Source organism: Pygoscelis adeliae, unplaced genomic scaffold (genome assembly GCF_000699105.1).
Source record: "Pygoscelis adeliae isolate BGI_AS28 unplaced genomic scaffold, ASM69910v1 Scaffold209, whole genome shotgun sequence".
Taxonomy (NCBI): domain Eukaryota; kingdom Metazoa; phylum Chordata; class Aves; order Sphenisciformes; family Spheniscidae; genus Pygoscelis; species Pygoscelis adeliae.
In genome coordinates this window covers 3,223,480-3,247,496 of record NW_008825538.1, presented here as the reverse complement: position 1 = coordinate 3,247,496, position 24,017 = coordinate 3,223,480, and the positions used below count along the sequence as shown (strand labels likewise).

The window sequence follows — 24,017 nt, the reverse complement described above, 5'->3', positions numbered from 1 at the left end:
AAGAGTGGTTAAACATTGGAACAGGCTGCCCAGGGGAGTGGTGGAGTCCCCATCCCTGGAGGTATTTAAAAGACGTGTAGATGTGGTGCTTAGGGACATGGTTTAGTGGGCATGGTGGTGTTGGGTTGATGGTTGGACTCGATGATCTTAGAGGTCTCTTCCAACCTTAATGATTCTATGATTCTATGATTTGAATCCAGCATCTTTTCAAGAAACTGATTTCAGAGCCTACAACTTCAAAAATTTAAGCCTGTAAAACAGGAATGGGTTTATGCAAAAACAGTTCTAATAGTGTAAGAATTATCCCTTCTTCTTCCCTCTCTGTTAACAGTTGAGAGATTGTCTCCATAATCCACTCAGTTTAGGAAAGCTCCGTTCCCTTCTTTCTTCAGGTAGTGTCTCGCTTCCAAGCAGCATATTCATGTGTGCATCACCACGCGCACTGTGGCAAGTACGAGACAGGAAAGCACAGCAAGTTACAGAAATGCAGTGCCCGTCCTCCTGTTCCAACTGCACAAGACCGCCGTTTGCGGCATGCACTGATGCAGGTTTTGAGCAGAAACAACTACTGGGTTTTTTTTTTCCATAAATAAAAAAAGTTTATTAAATCATTTAGACTTGAAAGAAGTCACAATAATTAATGCACTCAGCAATTACAGCAAGTGCATTCTGTACACCACCAACCCAAATGGATTGATTCTGTATTTTATAAATAAAAAATAACATATTTACAATGAGAAATAAAAGCATGGCATTAGGCATGTTAAATTAGCAGATTACACAAATGCCTACCAGTTGATTTTTAAAAAGTACAAATCTACAAGATTACATACGACACGTATAACTTCATTAGGTTTAAGTTTTCAGAATCACAACATTTTCGTACATAATTTTTACTATGGCTCTTCCAACCACTGCCTATAAAACCCCCTTTTTTAATGGAAAAAAAGCTCCTTTTCCTTCTCTACAGGTTTATCTGTATAAAATGCATTCCCTAAGATCTACTATAGTGCAGAAGTATGAAATGATTTCCTCTAATGACTGGCTATGGAGAGTGACAGTATGTACAACTGTGGTACTTTTTTGCTTCAAAAATAGTGCAGATTCCCAGTTTACCCACCAGGGACAAAAACGGAGTCATAGTTCATTTCAAAATCGTCTTCATTTCACCAAAAAGCAAGTGATCCGGATAAGATACTCACTAGGCTTAGAGACTGTAATTTGCTCTATAAAAATACAGTATTTTAATTCTATTTACATGTTACAGATCTCTCACTTACCCAGCAAGCTGACATTTACAAGCTTCAAAAAAACCCAACAAACCCCAAAAAAGAGATAATGGAGCACAACATTGGTAAGCACAGTAGCTGAACCCATCCGCCTAGGAGAGTTAAGGTAAGAAAAATGGAATGTGAAAAGTGTGGTTACTGACTTTCGTTGGCTGTCAAAGTAAACGAAAATCTGTCCAATACATCTTATACATTAAACGTGGCAAAAAAAGTTTAAGTAAACTATTTCCAAGATAGACATTCTGCATCATAGGATCCTTCTGCTGAACAATCCCTGTAAAACCTGCCGAGTGGAAGAAGTGATCCTGAGGATAATTATTTGCTTGGTTGTCTTGAATGCTTATTTCCTGATAAACTCATTGTCCGTGACCTCTGCCTAAGCACTGGTTTTGGTGGGAGTTCCAAGTCTTCAAATACAGGATTTTCTATGATTGCTGCAGCCTCTGGTCTTTCAGTGGGACTTGGAGAGAGCATGTCCTTCACCATGGTGTACTAAAAGGAAACATGACACGTGCTACATGAACCAAGTCACAAATTCTTTCTTATTTAATGTTCTGACTTCAACTGTGGCTGTATGAACAAGTGGAAAACGTCCCCAATTGCTTTCTGATTAATTTGGGTATTAGTGCTTTGGCACAGTGGTTAGAACCGCATTAAACATTTGAAGATGTATCACTGTGCATCTGTTAAACTGTTGTTGCTGTCAAGGGCTACAATCAATTTGGCAAATCAAATCTGACCCAAGATTCAATAGAGTATTAAACCTTTACATTATTTGCAATCAAAAGAATTTAAAAACATATGAAATATAATTTATGAGTAATTTTTAGCTTCATGTTTAAGCCACCATCTTTTAAGCCACACAGTCATTTTTCACAGCGATTAAAGGTTTTCCTTTAAATATACAGGTAGATTGAATATTTGTCTCAAATTTAATCAGAATTACACTGTCCTGCTGAGCACAGGACATCACATTCCCCTGGGCAGTCTGCAGCTGTAAAGCAAGAAAGCCTAGTCTCATTTAGCTGCTGATCTGAAGCTACCATGAAAACCTGAAAGCATCTCAGCTTTTTATTGGAGAGGTTTTATACATCACCTCCTCTTTATCTGCAACTGTATCACTTTAAAGATCTGCCTAAGAAGAACACAGCACAATTTGCTCCTGTGGTTTCCTACTTGAGAGATCCAGCTCCTGGAGCGAGATCCCATACAGCCATGGTGCTACCTAGTCTCCCCTTTACCTGTCTAGAACTCTGCACCTTCCTCTTTGTGAATATGGATTTGTTGCAAGAAATGATGTCAGGATGTATGTGAAATGAATGACTGCAAGTGACAACGGGAAGCCAGGTAATATAGTATTACAGTTACTGGAGGTAAACTGTGTGACAAAAGTATCATCATCCACATTATTGTAATGTTAGAGCTTTGAAACATAGGAAAGTACAGGGATAGAGAAATGCATCTTAATAACACAAAAGCTATTTTTTCCCCTCCATTTTTACCTGCAAAGCAATTGGAAAGCAAAGGAAAAAAGCTACAATTATTAAAGAAAAAGCTACAATTAATAGCATCAGATACACTTACCTCTTGTGCATATTTCTGAGTGAACAATGGTGGAAACTTCAAATTTCTAACATCACTTAAGATCTGCAAACATATTAAGAAAAACATTTAACTTTTCCAAAATACCATTCTTCAGTAGTATTACTCTATAATTCTTCAAAAAAATACGCAAACAAATCAGCCTGATGGAAAAAACTTGGTTTAAAGTCTTGCTTTAGCGGTTAAAAATCACAGCATATTTAAATGGGCAAGTCGCTGCTTCCCTAGGTATACTGCCTGCAATAGGAACGATGTTACAAGAATTCTGATCTCTGCAGTTTTAAATCAGGCAGAGACACAAACTTGTACTTTCTCCCCTTGGCTCAACAAAGTCAACAAATCTGTGCACCACCCATAATCCCCAAGATCACCTACACCAGTATTAAGACACACAAAATGACTGGCTCTGTCTTAACAATGTAAGCACTAGTCTTTATTTAACGTTTATGGACTAACGAGCAGATCTATCAGCGGTTTCGAAAGCAGTTCATGTTGCCTATTTCTGTGTCCTTACAAGGTAGCTGGTCTCCTTCAGGGTTTCTTCCGTAACAAGCACGTTGGCTCCATCTAGTGACAGTAATTTTCCCATGTTCAGGCACACAATTATTTGCAGCAGGCTACCTTATGAATTTAAGTTCCGTAATTTCCAGGAACCCACAACCCACTTCAGCATGTTTTTAGTGCAGAAGGGCAATATTTAGCACTTAATTTCTTTTAGATAGAAGGATCTCCTTTTGCAAAAGTTTGAGCACAAAAATATAAGAATTCTAAAGTTAAAAAAACATTCAATTCAATATTACTCCACTGAAAGTATAAACTGACCAGTTAATAGTGATGGGCAATAGTCAAACTCCTGTTCAAGAGAACCGAGTTTTATGACAATAAAATGCTTCAAATAATTGTTCTCTTTCTCTGCCAATTCAGTCTGCATTTAGTGATCTGTTTTCAAACATCTAATTTGGAAACAAGTTGCGCTGCCACAGACTAACCGCTAACAGCTTGAGAGAGAGGCGGGTCTCACGCTCCTCCTCTGGGGATTTTTCCAGCCCGTTGTCACAGATTCCTACAATTGGATGGGCTACCTGGTCAGGCAGAGCACGTTTTGCTTCAGCAAGTAGTGCTAATGCTTGGCTGATGCCAATGAAAACCTCAGCGTAACAACTTGGAAACAACTACTGAAGTAGCTAAACTCCAGAACTTGAGAATAAAGGGGTGGGGGTTTCTTTTTGATTTTATCAAAAAGAGTGGAATGACAGTGAAAATCATGGGAAGTTAGGGCACTCTTTTTACCCTCTCATGAAGTAAAACATCGGAGTTAGATGCAGTTTAGGATTCACTCCGATTACTCGCTTTGCTTCTATACCCAGGACAGAAACTGGAAGAGCAAAGCTTGTAGTCACTGCTGCAGGAGATATTGAGAATCCAGGATAGCTCTTTATGGGGTATGTCTCTCAGTAAAACTGGTTCCAGTGCAAGGGGTTCAAGTTAAGCACTGTCATTCCTCCTCTAGACTATGCTCTTTTGTACCATGAAAAGCCAGAGCATTTTAAGCAAGAGAATGCAACACCAGCATAGGTAAAGCGTTCAGTCAGGCTGCATTCGTGGTGTCGTTCAAGCTGCTTCTTAGATCTTTGCTAAAAACAATCCATCTTCATATGAGAGTTTAAACACACTAAGCACATGTAAGTGACAAATACAGGTTATAATGACTCCTTCTTTCCTGCATAGGTCACTGGTCACCATATACAAAAGGAAAAACCTTCCTGGCTGTAGCCCCTGTTCTCTATGAACTTGTTCCTGAGCAAGATGGATCTCACGTGCATTTCAACAGCAAGGAAGAGTTATTATACACCATCAAACCTCCCAAATTCACAGCTGATGCTGTGAAAGTCATCAATTACTGGGAAGATTGTGCTTGAAGCTGAGTGAGACTCTCAGCTAAGACTTACTATAGGAAAAGGAACAGCACTTTTTCACTGAGTGCTTTGGGTGAAAAAGCACTGTGGATGCAAACGGAGGAAGAAATGATAAAAATGCACAGCATGGTTCCAATTCTTGAATGAAAAACAAGCTGGTAGGCTTAAAGTCACAAGCTATATTTGTTGCTTGAGTTCTTGGATATCCTAGTTCAATAATTTCTCTTACTTGGCTTGACAACAGAGGAGCTTTGTAAAGAAATTAAGGCCTCAATTCAACTGCACACATTAGGAAGACTGCAATTTATTTTCAATGATTCAGGGGGTCTGTACAAGGCTGATAAAGAAGTTGTGCTCCTAATTGCAAGGCTTTTTCAAAACTGAGAAGAACCTCTTGCAAGTGTTTCACCAAGCGAACAGCTATTTTAAATGAATGATCAAACCGAGGATAATCCAAAACCATACATACCCTGACCCTCTCCATCTGTGTGCTGAAAGGGTAAAGCAGCTCAAAGAGAATCAGTCCCAAAGAAAAGATATCCACTTTGTGCGAATAGGTGTTCCCGCAGATCTGAAAATTCAAAATTAGGGTCAGGTCAATCAAACTACTTACTGTATGTAATCATGTACAACGTAAACAACCTCCTTTCAAGTCAACATATGGAAGTGATTAGCCCCGTGCAGAGCTGAAAACTACAGGACAGGCACATTGGCAAATTTCACCAAATGAGCGTGGGTGAGCAAGGTCCTGATCATCAGCTCCTCTTTGCAGACCCAACTGTAATGTAAAATGTTTCAACTTACGTAAACCTCATGCACAATAGTGTGTCCTTGCCCAATTAACTTGAATATTATACAGTTAACTTTCTACTACATTAAAAGCAAGATAAATGAATGCATCCAAGTAGAAATCATTAGCCACTTTTTTGCTATAATAAATATATATATATATAAAAACATTAATTTTGGAATTCAATTTAGCTTAAAACTCTACTTTGAGAAAAAATTTAAGTAACTTGATTGCAACAATTTACTAGAAAGAGTGCCTTTGAGCTCCCAGGAATTCAGGTGACTTCCAGGCACTGCCAGATACAGCTTTAGAGCAGAGAGCACAAACCTGTTCTGGGCTCATGTAGAGTTTGGTCCCTACTTGTCCTGTGTGCCTGGCATAAGCTGGCATTGGGGTAAGTACCGATTCCTCCTCCTCATCTTGGTCCATAGCAGTTACCAGTCCAAAATCCCCAACCTTTACTATGTCATCCATTGTGAAAAATATATTGGAAGGCTAAGAAAACAAACCAGTGAAAAGAAAAAAATATGTAAGTAATAAACAAGTCTCTGTGTTTCAGTAGATACAATGCTTTGTTCTAATTCAGATAAGCCATGCTGTCAAGGCTAAAAATGCTCATTACACATCAGGTTAGCAGAACCAGCTAAGAATCTTGGCTATTTAGGAAAAAGGAATTACTCCTGCATTAAATAGTCTCCCTTCCTGAAACTCAGACTGCTCATTTCTTGTCTTCCAGTAGACATTTACTAACACTAGGTAGGTCTGCTGAGTAACATGCGCAAAAGTCAACAGCTGTGGGGAATGGCACAGAGAAGTTATCCAACTCTCCATCACATGGCAAATTCACACCAGGTGCTGGAGTTCTAACTCTTAGCCTTTTTTATTCTAATCTGAGTGCTAAACTCGTTCGCCATATTATTAACCAGCACGTAGCACGTCATCTTAGTGTTAAATTATAGATACACTGGAAGCCTGGGAACACGGTCTGCTTTTCAGTTGGTACTGTGCAGTTTAACTGTGGGAAGAGCTGTTTACATAACAGAATTAAAAATTTATTTTTGATAGAAGCTTAAGAACTTTGCAATTCACAGGCGCAGCACCAGTGATGATCTGGCTTAACTCTCCCTTAGCTTGTTTGCCAGGTACCACTATCCGTGGCTTAACCTACTGATAAAGGAGACCGGAACCAAGATGCCCCCTTGCTAATGGTACGTATCTCAGATGGTTTCTCAAGAGACTTGCATTGTGGCTGATAGAATAGCACATGCCAAATGAATTATTATTTCTTTGAAACAGGACCGCTCCACCTCAGTTACAAATAAAGACAGACACACAGTTTTGGGGGAAGAACAGATTGATCCCGCAAGGGGTAAGAAGCAGCAGGATTATGTATGGGGAAAGGGCCGAGGCATGGTAAAGAGGCTGGTGGTGCTGGGCAAGCTCCTCTTGGAGCTTCTGGACCTTCAAGGCTGGGAGAACATGGTCCGTGCTTTGTTGACAAACCCTGGAACAGGAGGAGGTAGACAGATACAGAGCAATATTTTTCCACAAGATTAAAGGACTACAAAGCTGACCTATTTCGAAGTCCATCTGACTTCCTCAGTTAAAGACAAACCCACTCTGTGCAAGAGAGGAACAAGACAGAAAAAAGGCTGCTTTGTTGGTTTTTTTAAGCATCAGATAGCTCTGAGAAAAGCACTACAGAAATAGTTAGATATAACTTGTTAGTTCCACAGTGCCCACATCCTGCCTCTAAAACTGCCTTCTGAGCCAGGTCTTAATCTCCTGCTATATTTTCCTGTAATGAATGTCATGCCCTTCAGAGTCACAGCTCATTTAGTGCACAAAAGCTACTACCCTGTAAACCCACAGCGTCTCCAGGCTCTCTCTGAAGCATTTACACGGCACCCACCCTCTGACTGCACACCCACGTTGTCAAAAATCTTTATATCAGAATTTTAATGCTCAAGGCAGAAACGTCTCCATTAGGGATTTGTATCCCATTCTCTTGATCTCCGTTGCCCTCCTCCTCCAACCAACACACAAGAAGTCAACAAGATCTGTCTTGCTTCGCGGAGCAAAACTCAACAGAAAGTTTTATTTCCTGTGCTTCTCTGGCTGAAAACAGATTGTCTCTGAATGGGCTGGCATATAGTTTCTACAAATTAAGGAGAATGGACTTTCTGCTATTGCAAACTGCCAGCAAAAATAAGGCATCGAGGCCACATTCAGAAAGAGGAAGTCTAAGGCAGACGCACACAATTTTGATTTAAATCAGAAGAATACAACCACCCTCTAGTTTAGTTATCTTGCCACCCGCACAAAGAAATTTCTTTGCAGAGTCTTCAATCAGAATACGAATTCCCATTTTTTCAGAGATATGAATAAGTTACTCACACATCTGGAAGACTACAGTTTAATTCAATTAATGCTGCAAAATGTATCTAAGACTGTTCTTGCAGTTCTATGAAACTCAATTTCTTCTGAGCTGTCAAGCATGACCGACAGATTATCCTGGGAATAACAGTAAATTCACTTGACAAACAGACTTCTGTTACTGTACTTCATTTTCTTCAAAAGAATTTGAACTGTGATCTACTCACTTGCCTACCTAAATTCCTGCCATCTTGTCATTATGGTATCTCTGATTAGTAGGAGCCCAATTAATGCATCTCAGTATGCACTGTTAATTTAAATATTTAAAAGATCCTCTCGAATCTTTCAATATGCATGCATACAAATTTATTTTCACATAGGTCAATAAGTTTTTGTTGGTGCCAATTGGCCTCTGCTATCAGCTAGCTCTGCCTCTAGCAAAGACAAAACAGCTTTGCAGTTTATTTGCTTATTAGTGCTGGCATGAACTTAGGGTTGCATGACCAGTCTCTTGGACAAATTGCAAAATTAGGTGAGATCTGTTCCAAGGAGCTTCTGAAAACTATAGGAAAAAAATAAATATACTGGCTGTTGTTTCGACCAAATTAAGACATAACAGACAAACTTCCAGGATCCAAGAATAACCTCTATACACACATGGGAAGTTTTCTGAAGCAGGAAGTTGTTCGTTCAGGGAGAGCCTTTCCAAGTTACCAAATAAACAAAATAAAATCTTTTGTTCAAATCACTGCCAACATTGAACTTTTAAGATGTTCCAACAAAACACTACCCAACCACTGATTAAGACTAATACAGCTTTAAGTGAAGATCTACATAAGCTTTACTGAACAGTGATCTCAGTAAAGACTGCAGTATCGTTAAGAAAGATTATTAATTAACAAGTCTAGCAACATATTAGTATAGCGTTTTAATTACTTTTCTGGTTAGTTTCTCAAGCACTAAAGATTTTTCAGATAACTGGTTCAAGGTAATTGCTTAATGCTGATGGGAAAGAAAATACTTGGATGGGTTCGTGAGTTTTTCCAACTTTGACATAGCCTTTCAGTGTTACTTGAATCCCCTTTTACTGCCACATCTGAGATGGCATTTTTGTCTTTTGTTTCTACTGATACCAAATGATTACCATCCCAGAAGCTACAACAGCGGTTACAATCATCTCCGTATTTACTCCGCTGAGGTAGGTATCAATACCTCCTCAAATAAGCAAAGAGAAACAGGAACTGCCTCTCCACCGTTTGGCAAAAGCAATCCATTTCTCAGAGCTTATAATAGTAAGACTAACTTCAGCTGGGCTCTTTAATTAAATTCTGGTATTTGGTAACACATACTGACACTTCCAGTACTAAAAGTTCCAGCAAGATTAGGCACTAAGGTAGGACCAGAAGCAAAATGAAAGAAGGGGTACAAAAAGTTATTCCTGACTTCAGTTACATTAAATGCCAGAGTAAAAACCACCTCTTCCCAGTCTTAACTGGCTGGATGTTATCAGACATTGAGAAGATTATGAATCCTTCAGAAAGCTGCATTATGATAGTCGGCATTGACTCAGAATTCAACTCCAGGACAGTTTACACTTCAATCCTAGAGCAGCAATACTTAATTTTATTTTCTCTAACCACTGCTGCTCTTAGGTGGTATTGCTATAGAAAGAAGAAGGAAACTACTAGAATTAGAATCATCTCTAACTTTATTCGGTTGGAAAAGACCCTTAAGATCATTGAGCCCAACCGTAAACCTAACACTGCCAAATACTGCTTCACTTGAAACAGTAGAACAGGATCCAAAATAGCTTGCTTTGCCACACGGCTCAGCAATGAACCACCCTGAATGAAAAATGCCGTAAAACAAATGCAGCTGATCTGTGCCAGGTACAAGAAGTCTTGCTGTAAGAAAGACTTTAATTGCAATAACGAATGATCAATGTTTATTTCCTGGAGCACTGCACCTCCAGATTATTGTACAGCCGTTAACTCAGCTTTTGTAACACCCATGCTGAGGTCACTGGTAAGAGTCAACTATTTTAATAGGATTTGTCTCCAACGCCATATTACTCCCACATACAAAAAAAATTTTACCTGTATCCACACACTCATGGTCTGTCAGTTTAAAGCAGAACTTGACACTGAACTGAACAGCCTGGCACTGCTGTATTAGGAGCAGTCAAATTTGGAATTGCTGATGCTCAAGTTTGCAATGCAGTGGAGGGACAGCTACCCTGTGATGCCATTTGAGTCAGTCCATGTGTTTCAGGAATTTCACAGCACCAGAGACTGTTGTATGATACTTTGGGCACAGATAATTCAAGTTACAATAGCTCCAAAGATAATCTCACAGTACTAAACCAGAAAACGTTTGCCTATAGGACACAGCCAGTGAGATAACAAGTTACAACCAGAATTTGGAAAATTCAGGCATTCAGTGACGATCATGCCAATAAATAAATAAAAAAAACCCCAACACATTTCCTACAGTAACCTATGAATACAAACCTTGAGATCCCTGTGCATTAATCCTTTGCTATGCAGAAAGTCAACCGCTTCAGCTATCTGCAGAAATATCTGCAGACACTCTGTCCTTTCCCTCTCCTCTATCATGCATCTTCTGCTCATCCAGTCTTTAAGGTTCTCTTTCCGGCAGAGCTGCATCTGGATGTAAAGATACACCTTTGGAGAGGTGGGCTTGACTTTTTCTGTAATATTTTTAGAAAGGTCCAGGCTTAAACTTGTTGGCCTTGGTGGAGAAACAGAGAGGGGGCTTCCTGAAGCAGATTTCTTGTTAGTGGATTCCTTTATACTTTTTGCCTTATCCTCAGAAAGACTTTCATCACGTGAAACATCAATTTTTTCTTCCTTACTAGAAACATTTCCACAACCAGAATCCTCAAACACAATAGAAGAGGAGGTCCCTTCCCTCAGGTGTACAACAGGAACAGCTGAAGAACAAATTTCCAAGGAGTGACCCAGCTTGTTATTGTTGATAGTACTGTCTTCTACATCACAGCCTGTAAGGACACTGTCCTGAAGGTTTAATAGTGGATCTTCTGACTGGTGTAAGTCCCCGTTGTCCACGGCAGAAAATTCCAGAGGAGAAAACTGGCTGCCTGATGAATCGGACTGACCACAGGGTATTCCCACAGACCTTACCCTCTCCAATGAAGTGGCAATAACTTCAATGTGCTCCTTTGTAGAAAATGGCTCTGTTCTGATCTTAAATGATGGGACATCCATCGGACTGGGAGAACTGAGTGGCCAATCAGTGCTAGAAGAAGAAAATCGAGACATCAATACTACAGAACTTCATTCCACTAGAAATGCATTTTCAGAAGCCCAGCTTCTGAACAACTGCTACCTCTGAGAGCACAGTGTCATACCATAATGGTAAATAACTATCCAAGTGTGGGCATCACTAATAACCAGGATTTAGCACCCATTTTTCTTAGTGAGGATAATGTTTTCTCATTGAGACAAGAGTGTTGATGAAGGAAAATTTAGCAAGCTCTACTGCCTGGGTTCCCAGTGTGCAATCAGGCTCATCTTCAGCTTGAAAAAATTCAGTCCTTTAGAATGTGCATTGCAATGACTATTCAAAGTGCCTTGGAAGAATTATAGCTGTAAAATGTTAATTTGGTGACTGAAATATAAAGGTTGCTGTATTCTAAAAATTGCCAGGCGTGTTAAGATGTTATTCTGAGACCACTAAATAGTCTTGTATTAGGCGCCACTCATTAAACGCTAACATACAACCACTTTTTCCTTTCTCTTAACATCCTTTAAATCCTTTATCTCATTTTCCATTTCTAACCTACTTCTACCAAGCTTTATAAATAACCACTCTGATTATCCCTCACAGATTTATGCTGAAATAAATTCATCGAACCACTGGAGTACTGAATCAGATCCGTCTAAACCAAAACAACAGAGAGGAAGAAAGCAGTGGAAAGGAACAAAGAGGACAGAAATGCCAAAGCTTAAAATTGAATCACAGTACTAACGCTCCAACCTTCCAACCACCCAAAGATTCAATTACAGAAGTTAAATTAAGAACTACAATATGTTTCCTAAGCTGGAAGAAGGACCTTAACACAACAGAGGACCCAAAAATCAAGACATGCTAGGCACAAGTGTGATATATTTGTACCTTGTGCAATTGAAAAGTTGACAGGCTAAGTCAATAACTGTTTCCTACATAGTCTCTCCATCTTCCTGGATCATCTACCAGTTCTGTTGATGTACAACCTCAAATTCAACTGTTAAAAAAAAAAACCCACACACAAGTTACCTTTCATCTTTTAACCACTGTTCATCCATCTTTTCCTGCCATCTCTCAGGTGGAGCTTCCAGCCATGCGTTGAAATACCGAACAATACCTGGATGCTCAAGTTTAGCTAACGCCTTGACTTCCCGCATCACCTTTTCACGAGCCAGCTCCCTAGGATTTGGGGTGAGAAGAAAAACAGAGACACGGTCACATAAAAGCAACAACATAGCATAGAAACTTCTGCAAAGGAATTTTATCAAAGACAGTGCAGTATAAACCAGGCCAGTAGTATTGCTTGTCACACCAAAAGACAGATATGTCTTAAATCCCCCAGAGTAACTCCTTTAGGTTAGACGTGTGGGGGAGCAATATGTGCTCATAACAGCTAAGTATTTAGTCATCCTTTTTCAAATAATTACGGGCAGCAAAACTGAGAAGAAAAGGCTCACCTTGCTCTCAACTGTTTACAAGGATAGAAAAAAGACCACTAAACAGCAATATTCTACAGGGATATAGAAGACACTGACACAAAAGACAGACAGCAATACCTTAGTATTTCTTTTTTAGTTGGCATAACATAAGGAGACTGCATAAAGACTACCTCTGTTCTATGGACAGGAAAGCAGGTAGCCTGCTATCTTATTGAAGTAAATAATCTCTCTTCATAAGACTGTAACTGGATCAAATGAAGTCAGATGGTTTTATTTAATGATTTTGAATATGCTTAGAAAAGAAGAATTCAGGCTACCTTAAATTTCTGAACAAAACCTTCGATCTTAAATAGTCACGCTTATTTAACACATTAAAAAAATAGTAATTCTAGATTTCATAGCTTTACCCCCTCCCTCTACTGGCCTGCCTGTTGCTGTTCTAACTTGAGATTTCCAGAAGCAGTGTCTCCCATCTCCCACTAAAAGGAAGTGCTGCAAGCTCTGTGTAGGGTAATTCAGCAGCATGGCTTGACCACCTATGACTGAAAGAAAAGGTAGGGGTTGTGGGACCAGAAAATGAAACAAGTGGACAAATGGAGTCAGAAAAGCTGGTGAGGGAGAGAGAAAAGAAAGAGAAGGTGGAGTAGGAAAGGTAAAGAGAGGAAGGAGAGAAGCAAATTAACAGCGCTACAAATAACTGGTCCTGTTATCAAAGGCTCTATTCATCAAGGAAATCAAAGGAGTTCCCATGTAGCCGCAGCATCCTCACAAGGGTCCTGCTATGCAAGTATTTTAGCCAAGCAGGTCACCCTTCTGCTGTGATTAAATATGCCAAATTCTCGATGCCAAAACTAAGTCAGCCCCCCCCTTAAAAAGTATGTCATTCATCCTAATGCAGTATCTGGGAAATCAGTTCAGGAACAGATGGTTCAGTGTAGGATGCGATCCCACCATTCATTTATTACCTCTTCTATATCTCAACAAACTCATTCATTACCTGTTAGGTAAACGGATCCTTTTGATAGCGTAGTTGCAGTCGTCCACTTTATTTTTGGCTTCAAAAACTACTCCAAAACCTCCACGCCCAAGACACTGAATTGGTTCAAAATCTGTCAGATATCTAGGAGGAGAAGGGTGGGAGGAAGGGACAGAAGAATGGAGGGAGGATAGAGGAGAAAAATGCATTAGTATACATAGAAAAATAAAGTACTTTATGACTAAGAGTGAAACATTTCTGCACAGGCAAAACATGCTGAACGACTTGACGCATTTCTTGTCTTTTTTCCCGGCTCGCCCACTGAGGCAATCAGATGGTTTATGAAATGGACAGTTGCCGATTATGCATTTATTCAGTGTCTATCACAACCCCGCAAGATCCATTATCCATACACGTGACAAACTGAAGAAGCTTTTCAGAATATCAGGTTGCACGCTTAATGGATCATGGACCATGGCTATGGAGCCTAAGCTTCTATACCCAAACTAGGTGGTGACAGCTAAGTATTTTCTAAATCATGATTTGCCTTTAACCCCACCCCGAATAACTATTTCTACAACTAGTCCTTCTAAGCATCCCTTCTGAAACATTGCTGGTCTTAAGTCTCACTACCTTTCTTATTCTTCCTCATTTTAAATAATCCAGTTCGTACTTTCAGTGAGTTATAAATGTACAGGAAACGGTCACGTTTTCTCCAGAGTGTCACGACATGCCCCTATACACCCTTCTGTCTTAACCAATTCCTTCCTAACAGCAACAAAATTTTGTTCCAAATATACTCTGCTTATTCTGCAGAGTATATAAAACATATCTGTTTCCATCTGCAACTGCCGTTCTCTGCTTTAATCCATAAACACAGAAACAGAGGGAGTAAACACTGATTAAGAACTTCAGGAACCAATCTTCCATTTCATGTATCAGCAAACATTCCTGATCACAGGTATCCTGTAGACTCTCCGGGATTGCTTAGACTAATCATAACTGCAATGTCCCACCAGTAACGGGGTGACAGGGTTCTTTGTGTCAGTTGCCAATTATCCTGCAGAGTTGCAGGACTAGGACTAGGGTAGGTAAGAACAAGTGAACACCTACTCTTTCCTCCAGACAGCATTAGCTATCACACTGACTAAAAACCCTGTACGTGTTGTGTTGCACTGAGCTCACCTGGACACGTATCCAGAGTTCTTGATGTCACTCCAGCTGGTGTCCTTAACATCTCCACAAGTGGGCTCGTATTTACTATCAGTCTGACACTGTGTTTCAGACTCCTTCCGCAGCTAACAAGGGTTACCAAAACAAGAACAAAAACCAAACAAAAAAAATTCAACTCCTTAAGTACTGCAGACCAGTACTTAAGATACTCTAGATAAGGCATTAAATAATTTCAGTGTAAATATCTCCAAAGACATCGGCTATGGTTGAAGCGGTCTAATCTGGTTGCTGATGCAGTTAAGTAAATTTATATAGCAGCTGACAGCCTTCACAGATAGATTAAACAATAAATTTAAGCTTTTGATTTTATCTCTTTAGTTATTAACTTATTAATACTACTCATTGCAGACTCAAAACCAAAAGAAAAGGCTAGAATAATACCTTCTGTATTTAGGATTCAGAAAGAAATACTTACTCTGCTGTAAGGATGGGGATGGAAAAGTTTGCGTACGATAAAAGTTGTGGCCACAATGCAAAATATAATGGTGCTAACAATTTCCTTCCACCAGTGAAGCAGAAGAACGGGATCTTTTTTGCGAATGTTCTTGTAATTCGTATCATCAAAAAATCTAACAGTGATCTGGGTGCTACGTTTATTTCTCTCTCTCTTGTAGTAGGGTAAATAATAACCATTATCTGTGTAAAAAAGACACAAAAAGGGCATAGGTTTACTTGTAGGTAACTACAAAACAATTTTGTCTTCTCATTAATAGGTTTCTTCAACAGACACAGGGTGTTTTTGTTTGCACGTCCTAGGATTTTACATGGGAAATAAGCAAATTCAGTAAATCAAGGTTGTGGACTCCAACCAGGTCTCCAATCAAAGTTTACCACCTCAGAAGGCCTGATCACTGAGAGCTTTAAACCAGAATATCTTCCATATGGAAAACTTTATACTGTCAAGCTGTCTCTAGCACTGTTAGCAAATTCTGAAAAAAATAATTCACAAGCTTTTTCCACTCGGACCAACTATCAGTGGCAATGGCAGCACACACAGTACCTCTGCAGTAGCAATTTCTGGCACTCCAAAGTGCTTTGTGTGGCCCTAATTGTACATACACCACAATTTGGAAATCCTAGCTTGGGCAATAATTTCCTGGTTCCTTGAATGTTAAAAACCCAAAACAAAGCATATTTAAGATCAAACAAATGGCCAGTTACTGAATTTCACAGATAATAAATGGGTAAACCTGGCTATTTGAAACTCTTCAAAATTTGGGACTTCCACCTACCATATGGATACTGCAGAACTGAAAGTGCTCCATTACTGTACTCTTCATGAGAATACTTGTCATTGCTGAGACACTTATCGAACTCATCAGACCCCACCAGCACTGGAGTCCTGGAAGGAGAATCTAAGCGTAGAAAAGACACAATTTTCTGAGCTGAACTGTTATAAAAATTCTATTCTTGTACAAATTTCATGAGAACTCCAATCGTGTAGTCTTAGAAAATGTCTGTTGGACCAGACCATGAGAACAAAATTAATGCCAGGAACATTAAGAAGGTTATTTTAAGGTAACTGTTAGCTAACACCTCTCCCCCCCGCCCCCAAAATTCACGTCACTGCAAAAAACTCCTTCCTCTTTTTGTAGAAGAATTTGATTTAGAAGACCAACATTTCATTATTAAGACCCTGTAAAATCCATAGTAAAAGAGAGGAGACATTAAACATTTAATTAGAAAAAAAATAAACAACTAATAAAGCAGAAAGATAGTTCCTGAAATGGTTTACAGCTGGAAACATTAGACTAGTTTGACATATATTGGAAATCAGAAAGATGGCCTGTCTTTTCAGAGCTAGCTCAATTGTTACTTACGGATTAAAGGTTTCCATTTGATTTTGGGAAGAGGAATAATTGCATTATCATTCCTGGATTCCAGAGCCTTTGGGTTGGTTGGGAATTTCTCAGAAATTCTGACCGATGACTGAAGATACAGCTGGCCCCTGTACATACCTAAGTAATAAACCACAGAGCATATTAGTCTTAAGATTTACTTCTCTTCACCTCCGGCATAAAATTGCCCAGTTAAAATATGTGGTTAACAACATTTTTGAAAATATTTCTTTATATTCTGAGAATCTGAGATACTGACTTTCATTACTAGCCTGGATGAATTCAAGTAGCACGCTCCCTTTGTTCTAGAAAAGCAAGAGATCAGGACATCTCATTTTCACTGCTGGAGAGCTGAGGCTGCAGAAGAACGCCAACAATTCTGAAGAGGTATAAAGCAGCTTGGACTTTGCATTGGTAAGAATTCTTTCAAACTTCTACCCTTGTTAATGCTGGTACAGACTACTGCTCAACAGCTATTATGAGGAAGGCTGGAACAAACTGGCTTCTTCCTAGTGTTATTCTTTATCTGTGTCTTTATCTGTGTAACCACTAACAGGAATGGTACAACATGTAAAGACTTATAGAAAAAGGCTAAGGTAAACGAAGTCTTAGAAAACTAAAGCATGTTTACCTCCCAGAGACAGACAGACAGCTGAGAGAAAGAAGGCCCTGGAGCCACTCTATTTCAAATTGTCACAAACTACATCAAATAAATTCTGATGGCTGGATGAAAACTCAGTCACATAAAATCTTAACTGAAATTTCTTCATGGTAAGTTACTGTAATCAATGTAGAGGAAAAAATTAATGTCACAAATTAGCGGGCTGGAGGCAGATATTGCTCATTGCTTACCGAGCAATAAGACTGCCTTGTTAGCTACAAACTTATCTTTAAAAGTTTCAAGACTTTCAATCATCTCCAATGTACCAAAACTACAAAGCGGTGAACAGTTCAGAATGAAAAAGGAAAATATTTATGGTTTTGAAATGTTTTGGTTTTGAAAAAGGAAAAAAAAAAGAAAAAAAACAATCTTTTAACTATCACTGTTTAGGCTAAACAGTCATAGATATTAATTCTGCCATACCTTCTGTAATTGTCAGAATTTCTAAGATGGGTACACAGAACTCTGACTTTGAATGGCAATAGCAAAGATGACCTGAGCAGGCTAGGAAGAGATAAGAACACACCTCTACCTTTTGAAAGTCTTTAAATCAAGAGAAGGTGCCTTTCTGGGATTGATATGTTAGTAAAGCCTCAATTTTTGGGCTTTATAAAGCAATGTGGGTTAAATTTAACAGCCTACATTATGCAGAATATCAGACTGGACACGTTACAGCTCCTCTTAACTGTAATTCAATAGAACAGAAAGGTCTGCTTTAGTACAACCCTCAACAGAGAAAAGGATAACATTTACTACAGAAAACGCTGCAGTAGGTGCCTCACCCAAATAGACACTGGATTCTGTGGCCCCTCTGGCAGCTTCCACAAGATCTTCTTCATCTTCCAATACTTCATTGTTTGCAGTGTAACTTGTGTCATCAAACAGACTGATTGGAATTACTTTGCCATCCTTAACCAGCCATGCAGAAGCAATTGGAGTGCAAAACTGAAGAAGAAAGAGGTAACTGGAAAATTAATGTTGTATTAACTAGGTATTATATAAGAATAATGCTAAACAATGTGCTTAAATTCCTTGTTTTAGTTTTTGTAACAGATGTATCGGCTCAAAAATCAGAACTTCAGTTAAAAAAAATTACAAGCAGATGTGTGCTTCTTTACAAAGACAGCACCTGAGGCCGAAGATGAAAGACATCATCTATGATGCTGCGAAACTCCTACTTTTGTAACATTTAATATTCTGCCTTTTCCCCTACCTGGTATTCCCATTCCAGATGTCCTCCTCGTTTGTTAAAAGCCATCACCTTCCAGTCAGCTACTGAGACCTTTATCACTGTATCTTTCATCATAGCTTCCTGCTCATCCACATCTGAAATAATTTTTGTTTCTTCTTTGTTCATATTTGATTTAAAATTGCTCTCAATATATCCTGCTCTAGTTTCAATATCTGGGACATAGCGCAGCTCGAAGTGACCAACGCTGAAATTCCACCTTAAAGAAAAAAAGAAAAGCTTTGCAGAAACAACTTATATATTCCAAGGAAGTCCCAAATCCTCCGTCCAGATGATTCTTAAGCTGAATTACCTATATTTGACTCATATTTTCACAGTAAACTCTCAGATTGTCAGACGAACACAACTGTACCAGGAGGGGGAGTGCTAATCCAGAATACAAACTAAACAAGCTGAGAAATCTTGTCCAACATGATGGGCGAGTTGAGAAAACAGCTGGTGAAGTAGGGCCAATGGCATTCAAGGTTTAGTATATGGAGAGGGCAATTAAAATCACCAAGTAGTACAGCTGGATCTCTTTAGGTAGGAAAATGTTACATGGCTGATGAAAGCAACAAGTATAAAGCATTTCGGAAGCAGCATTCTATGCGAGACTTATTTCTCTTCATTAATAAAGTGGATTTAATTTGAAACGTAAGGTTTTTCAAGCTGGGGGAGGGACAATGCTATTTTTTTTGTTTTAAGCCCACACAAAACCTAACATAGGATCTCTTTCACAGGTACTTCATGAAACCAGGACTGCTCGTGTTCCATAGGTTAACACTGAAAAAAGACGACTGTATAGGGAACACGGACCTCTCTTGCATAGCCAAAAGCTCTTTCATTTTTGTAAACCAACAAATCAGGGCAGAAACTGAAAATTATTTTCAGTTTCTTTCAGAGAAAGAATAATTGTTTTCTTATTTCCATGATACAGCCCAATGCTATAGAGAAGATACAGAGGGGAAAGGATGGCAAGTTTGTGTCTTGAACAGCAAGAAGGGGGAAAATATTTCTTGAAAAGTATGTTTGGGTACCCAAAGTCTCTTTGAACCAGTCTGGCATCAACCAGGAGCCAAAACACTCTCCTTAAAGAATTTACACCCCCATGGTAAAAGCTTGGTGTATTTTATATATTTGGTTCATTTATTAAAAGTTTTTCTTTCTCTGGATTAAAAATACAGAACTATCTTGTAAACTCCATAGCAACGATACTGTGCCACCGGGAAAGCACCTCTGTTTCTGACTACAAAGACAGGAGGATTCAGGTGCACAAGAAAGCACAATCAGTCTCCAAGACCCATGGAATCCAAGATTTCTCTTTTAAGACTTCTGATCTGCTAATCTATTCAAGTTCTAGTTGGGTTCTCTCTGATACACTATCGATGCACAACCTGTCAAATCCTGCTGCAAACAGAAGAGGGAGCAGGGGAACAGGGAATGACTATTTCTCCACTAAATTGTTGGGCAGTTACTGTATCTATGTATGGCAACCTGCCTTTTAAACCTGCACTTTATGAAGTGGGTTTTGGTTTGTGGGTTGGTTTGTTTTTTTTTTTTTTGTGGAATGCATGTCTGTATTTTTATAGAAACCTTGAGGTATTAAAACTTCAACGTGACAGCATTAGGAAAAGTCACAGACTGAACCAGTTTCTACAGCTTGTAAAGGACAGACCACCTCATTATGAAACGAACAAAGTAGATTAAGAATGGGAATTTAAAAAAATAAGCCTGAAGACTTTTTAAAATGAAAGCTAAAGACATCAAGGTTAAAAAAAAAACAGTGACAGTTACCATGAGTAGGTAAAGAATTTAAAAGTGAATCAGTAAGTCATAAGATGACTTTTAAACTGTCTCCTTTTGTACAAAAATTAACAGTTGGAACAAACATTAGTGACGCTTGCCTTGTGCAGTAGAGCAGTGACAAACTCTTTTATACGCAAGGACACGAAAAGTAATTTTCATTTGATTTAGAGGGAATAAATATGTGCACATCCTTTCTGTCTAATCATCTATAAAAACTGAAGTTCAAGACATTTTTCAAAAGCACTGAAGAGCAAAGGGGTTAGATCCTAGCCAACAGTCTGGTGAATTCCTTTGGTTAACAATCTAAACTCCCTCATGCAATTCCTAGTCTAGTAAGAGTAAAAAGAAGGTCAAATCCTTAAAACATTACATATTAAGAACTTCTCTCTATCAGATTGTTTCCGAACAATTCTTACACTTACTTTTCATTGCCGCTGCGTGGTCCAACAGCACGGACTGTTTTCTGGGTTCGGTGTAACAGGAGCGTCTCCTCCTGTTCCGTTTCATCGTCATCCCACCGGCGACAGCCCATAGCTGAGCAGATGTACTTCACCTAAAGGACAAGGCAAGAGAGTCACACATGCTTGGAAGTTCTGAAGAACTTCAAGACAAACAAATGTAATCGACAGCGATATTCAAAGCTAACGATCCTTCCAACGCATTTTTGGTACACAGGCGATTTGGAGCTCTGAAATTTTAGATCCTCGACTTGAGAGATGTTGAAAAGCCTGGTTTAAGAGATAAGTGCGTTTCAGAACTGTAATTTTCAAAACACTCTGGGAAGCCTGCAGTTTGGGCTATCTTTGACTACACTATCAACGTTTTTCTACTTCCAACAGAAAGAAATCTTAACGCTCTCTTTCCCACTGTTTCCATGGGCATCGAAAGATCATACCTACAAGGCCCACAGCACAATCCTGCTTTTGTGCTATATTTGCCTCAGCATAATTCTATTAGCTTCAAATGAAGTACTACTGATTTCTATAAAATACCATAGAGCCTTCCCCCTTTGCCTTGTCAGCTATTAAAGGCGAAAGAAGACATTATTTAACTGTCACAGTCACACAGACTTTGCAACAGTCCCAATCTCAAACAGAATTTGGATTATACAGGCAACTGTATTTTGAAAAGCGAGTTGAACACACTTTCAGGAAGTCTGAATCGACATCGTAGTGCCAAAGACAACAGACTGCCTAAACTCTTAATGAGGAAGAGTCAGGCACTATTTCCTCTATGAGGCACCTTTGCTACTGTGAGCATGAGCCAGGAGTCAAAGCAGAAACCGAAATTTTCACTTCCTGAACACTGGGGGAGGAGCAGTCTGTTGGTGCACAGTGCCCTCTGCTATCAGTGAGGAAATCAAAATGATTTCATGAACTCGTGGTTTTGGGTCTATGCTCTTTATCACTAGTGATCACTCTACACCATGCCATAGAAGTGTTCTACATTGAAATGTATGGTCAACATGAAAAAATTGATTTTGTGGAAAAAGAACGTTGGCAGCTTAAAATTTTTAAACTGAATCTATTTTTTTAACTTGTTTTAAAATGTACCAACGTTTCCTATTTAGGAAATGTCTGTTCTTCACTACACAAAGTATCTACAAGAATTTTACTGACATCTGACATTAAGGAGGGGGAGGGGGATGTCAACTCTAGGGCTGACTAATATAATTAATTCCTGTGCTTTTTCTAGCCTTTTTTTCTCCTGTGTTTTTTCAAAATATACAACTTTTAACCAATGGATTTCAGAAGAAAAATACCTTCTGAACTAGTCAGACAGCAAGTAGTTTTCAACTTAACTTTTGCATATAATTTAAAATGTAAGGAGAACTTCTAAGAGATAGTAAACTTGCTGACAACTACAAGTCTTAAACTTTTGCATATGTTGAATGTTTTTATTGTTTTCAACCAGCTATCCCTCATTACTTGTGAAAAATCTGAAATTAGTTGCGAAAAAAAGTGTGTCACCTAAAGCTGTCTTTCATATGCAGTAAGCTGAACAGCAAAGACTACTTCAAGCAGAGCTAAAGCTGAACTCCTCTCCCAGCTTGGTAGAAAGGGGTCATCCCTCTTTTTCACCCTCACCCACCTCTGGTCACAAAACCCCTGTCCCTTCCCTTGTGCTGGCTCTGGCACTCCCCGACCCCTTGCTGAGCTGGCTACAGCTAACCCAGCACAAAACTAATCCAATAAAAAGTGAACAGTTTTCTGTTGGGTTAGCAAGTTGAATCAGCTTAGCAAAGGGTGAGACAAGTGTTAAAGCCAGCACAGGGGATACAGCAGGAGCTCACAGGCAGGAAGAGAGCGCAGTCAGCGGCTCAGCCATATCATCTAACTGCACCAGCTGCCATCCTTACTCCAGCCCGCTGCATTTGTTGCCCAAGAAGTTCAGATTCTGCTCTTTTGTGCCGTGCAGTTGTATACTTGAGCTGTACTGCAATTTAAATCTCAAGAGCAACCTATTTGCAAGACAGTGCTTGAAACACACATACACAAGGCAACTTTTCAGGCCCTTACCTTCCCTGAGTATGAGCTTAGCCCGTAGGTCGTCAAAGACTTTCCCCCAACTAAGACAACGTCCTCGCCAAATTTGTAGGATGACTCGAGAAGAGATTCAACTGTGAAAGGAACTGCTTCCATGCTCTCTCGATCCCGATCCCACTGGAAAAGGTCCCCATCCAAGGAAGGGATTATCATCTTATTTCCAAATACCTAAAATAATTGAGTTGAAGGTTAGCTACCATTTAACCACAATTTTATCAAAACACACAGATCACAAATGGAAACAGAAACACTGTATAAGCAAGTACAGTGCATTTTATTCCAGTGTCCTATTTTATGGTTTCATATCCCGGAGTCTTATTTTTCAAAGTTATACTGAAGACAGGGAACTTTCAGGCATTCAAATCAAATCCATATTTCACTACTCTTAGTTAAAAAAACCAGTTCAGCGTGTGACACTTCTTCCACTTTAAGCAAAACATTTTAAAGCTTAATCAGTCGATACATGAGTATTCATCCAAACTGTAGAAAATATGATACAGGGAGAAGCATTCTTGAAGAGACGGTCACTGGTTGAAGTGCAAGTTTTGCAGACTCTTTGTGACAGTTTCAAGACAGTGGCATTGTAGGTAAAGTCCTACTTCATTGTTGTTGTTTTTCCAGAGGTAGTTTACTGCTAAACACAGAATCAATCATTCTCTCTACATCAGAAGACTGAATTCGGTTTTAAAAGAAAAGCTGAGCCTGTATGTGAACTCTTTTACAACTAATGACTGCTCCAGAACATCTATCCTCCTTTAAAGCCGAGAGAGCAATTATCATTGAGATCAAAGCTCACATTTCACCTTTACCTTTCCAGACAGTTAAATCTAACTTCTCCTCCTCAGAATTTCTTATCTTTAAGTATACCATTCCTGTATGTGCTCGTTTTGGCTGGGATAGAGTTAATTTTCTTCATAGTAGCTAGTATGGGGCTGTGTTTTGGATTTGTGCTGGAAACAGTGTTGATAACACAGGGATGTTTTCGTTATTGCTGAGCAGTGCTGACACAGAGTCAAGGCCTTTTCTGCCTCTCACCCCACCCCACCA

At 39.2% G+C, this 24,017-nt stretch overlaps 1 protein-coding gene across 1 annotated transcript in view; it reads right to left on the bottom strand.

Annotated features, from left to right (window-relative positions):
• Positions 1-749: 749 nt before the first annotated feature.
• EIF2AK3 (eukaryotic translation initiation factor 2-alpha kinase 3) overlaps positions 750-24,017 on the bottom strand; it is a 39,946-nt gene continuing 16,678 nt past the window's right edge. The window contains exons 3-17 of the mRNA XM_009331901.1: positions 22,944-23,138; positions 20,847-20,977; positions 18,604-18,838; positions 18,173-18,335; positions 16,712-16,849; positions 16,124-16,246; positions 15,307-15,527; positions 14,844-14,956; positions 13,680-13,802; positions 12,273-12,422; positions 10,484-11,252; positions 5,925-6,092; positions 5,277-5,378; positions 2,874-2,936; positions 750-1,781 (exon numbers count right to left, since the gene is read on the bottom strand). Coding sequence (XP_009330176.1) covers positions 1,605-1,781; positions 2,874-2,936; positions 5,277-5,378; positions 5,925-6,092; positions 10,484-11,252; positions 12,273-12,422; positions 13,680-13,802; positions 14,844-14,956; positions 15,307-15,527; positions 16,124-16,246; positions 16,712-16,849; positions 18,173-18,335; positions 18,604-18,838; positions 20,847-20,977; positions 22,944-23,138 — 2,871 coding nt within the window. The 3' untranslated portion in view covers positions 750-1,604. The remainder of the gene's footprint in view (positions 1,782-2,873; positions 2,937-5,276; positions 5,379-5,924; positions 6,093-10,483; positions 11,253-12,272; positions 12,423-13,679; positions 13,803-14,843; positions 14,957-15,306; positions 15,528-16,123; positions 16,247-16,711; positions 16,850-18,172; positions 18,336-18,603; positions 18,839-20,846; positions 20,978-22,943; positions 23,139-24,017) is intronic.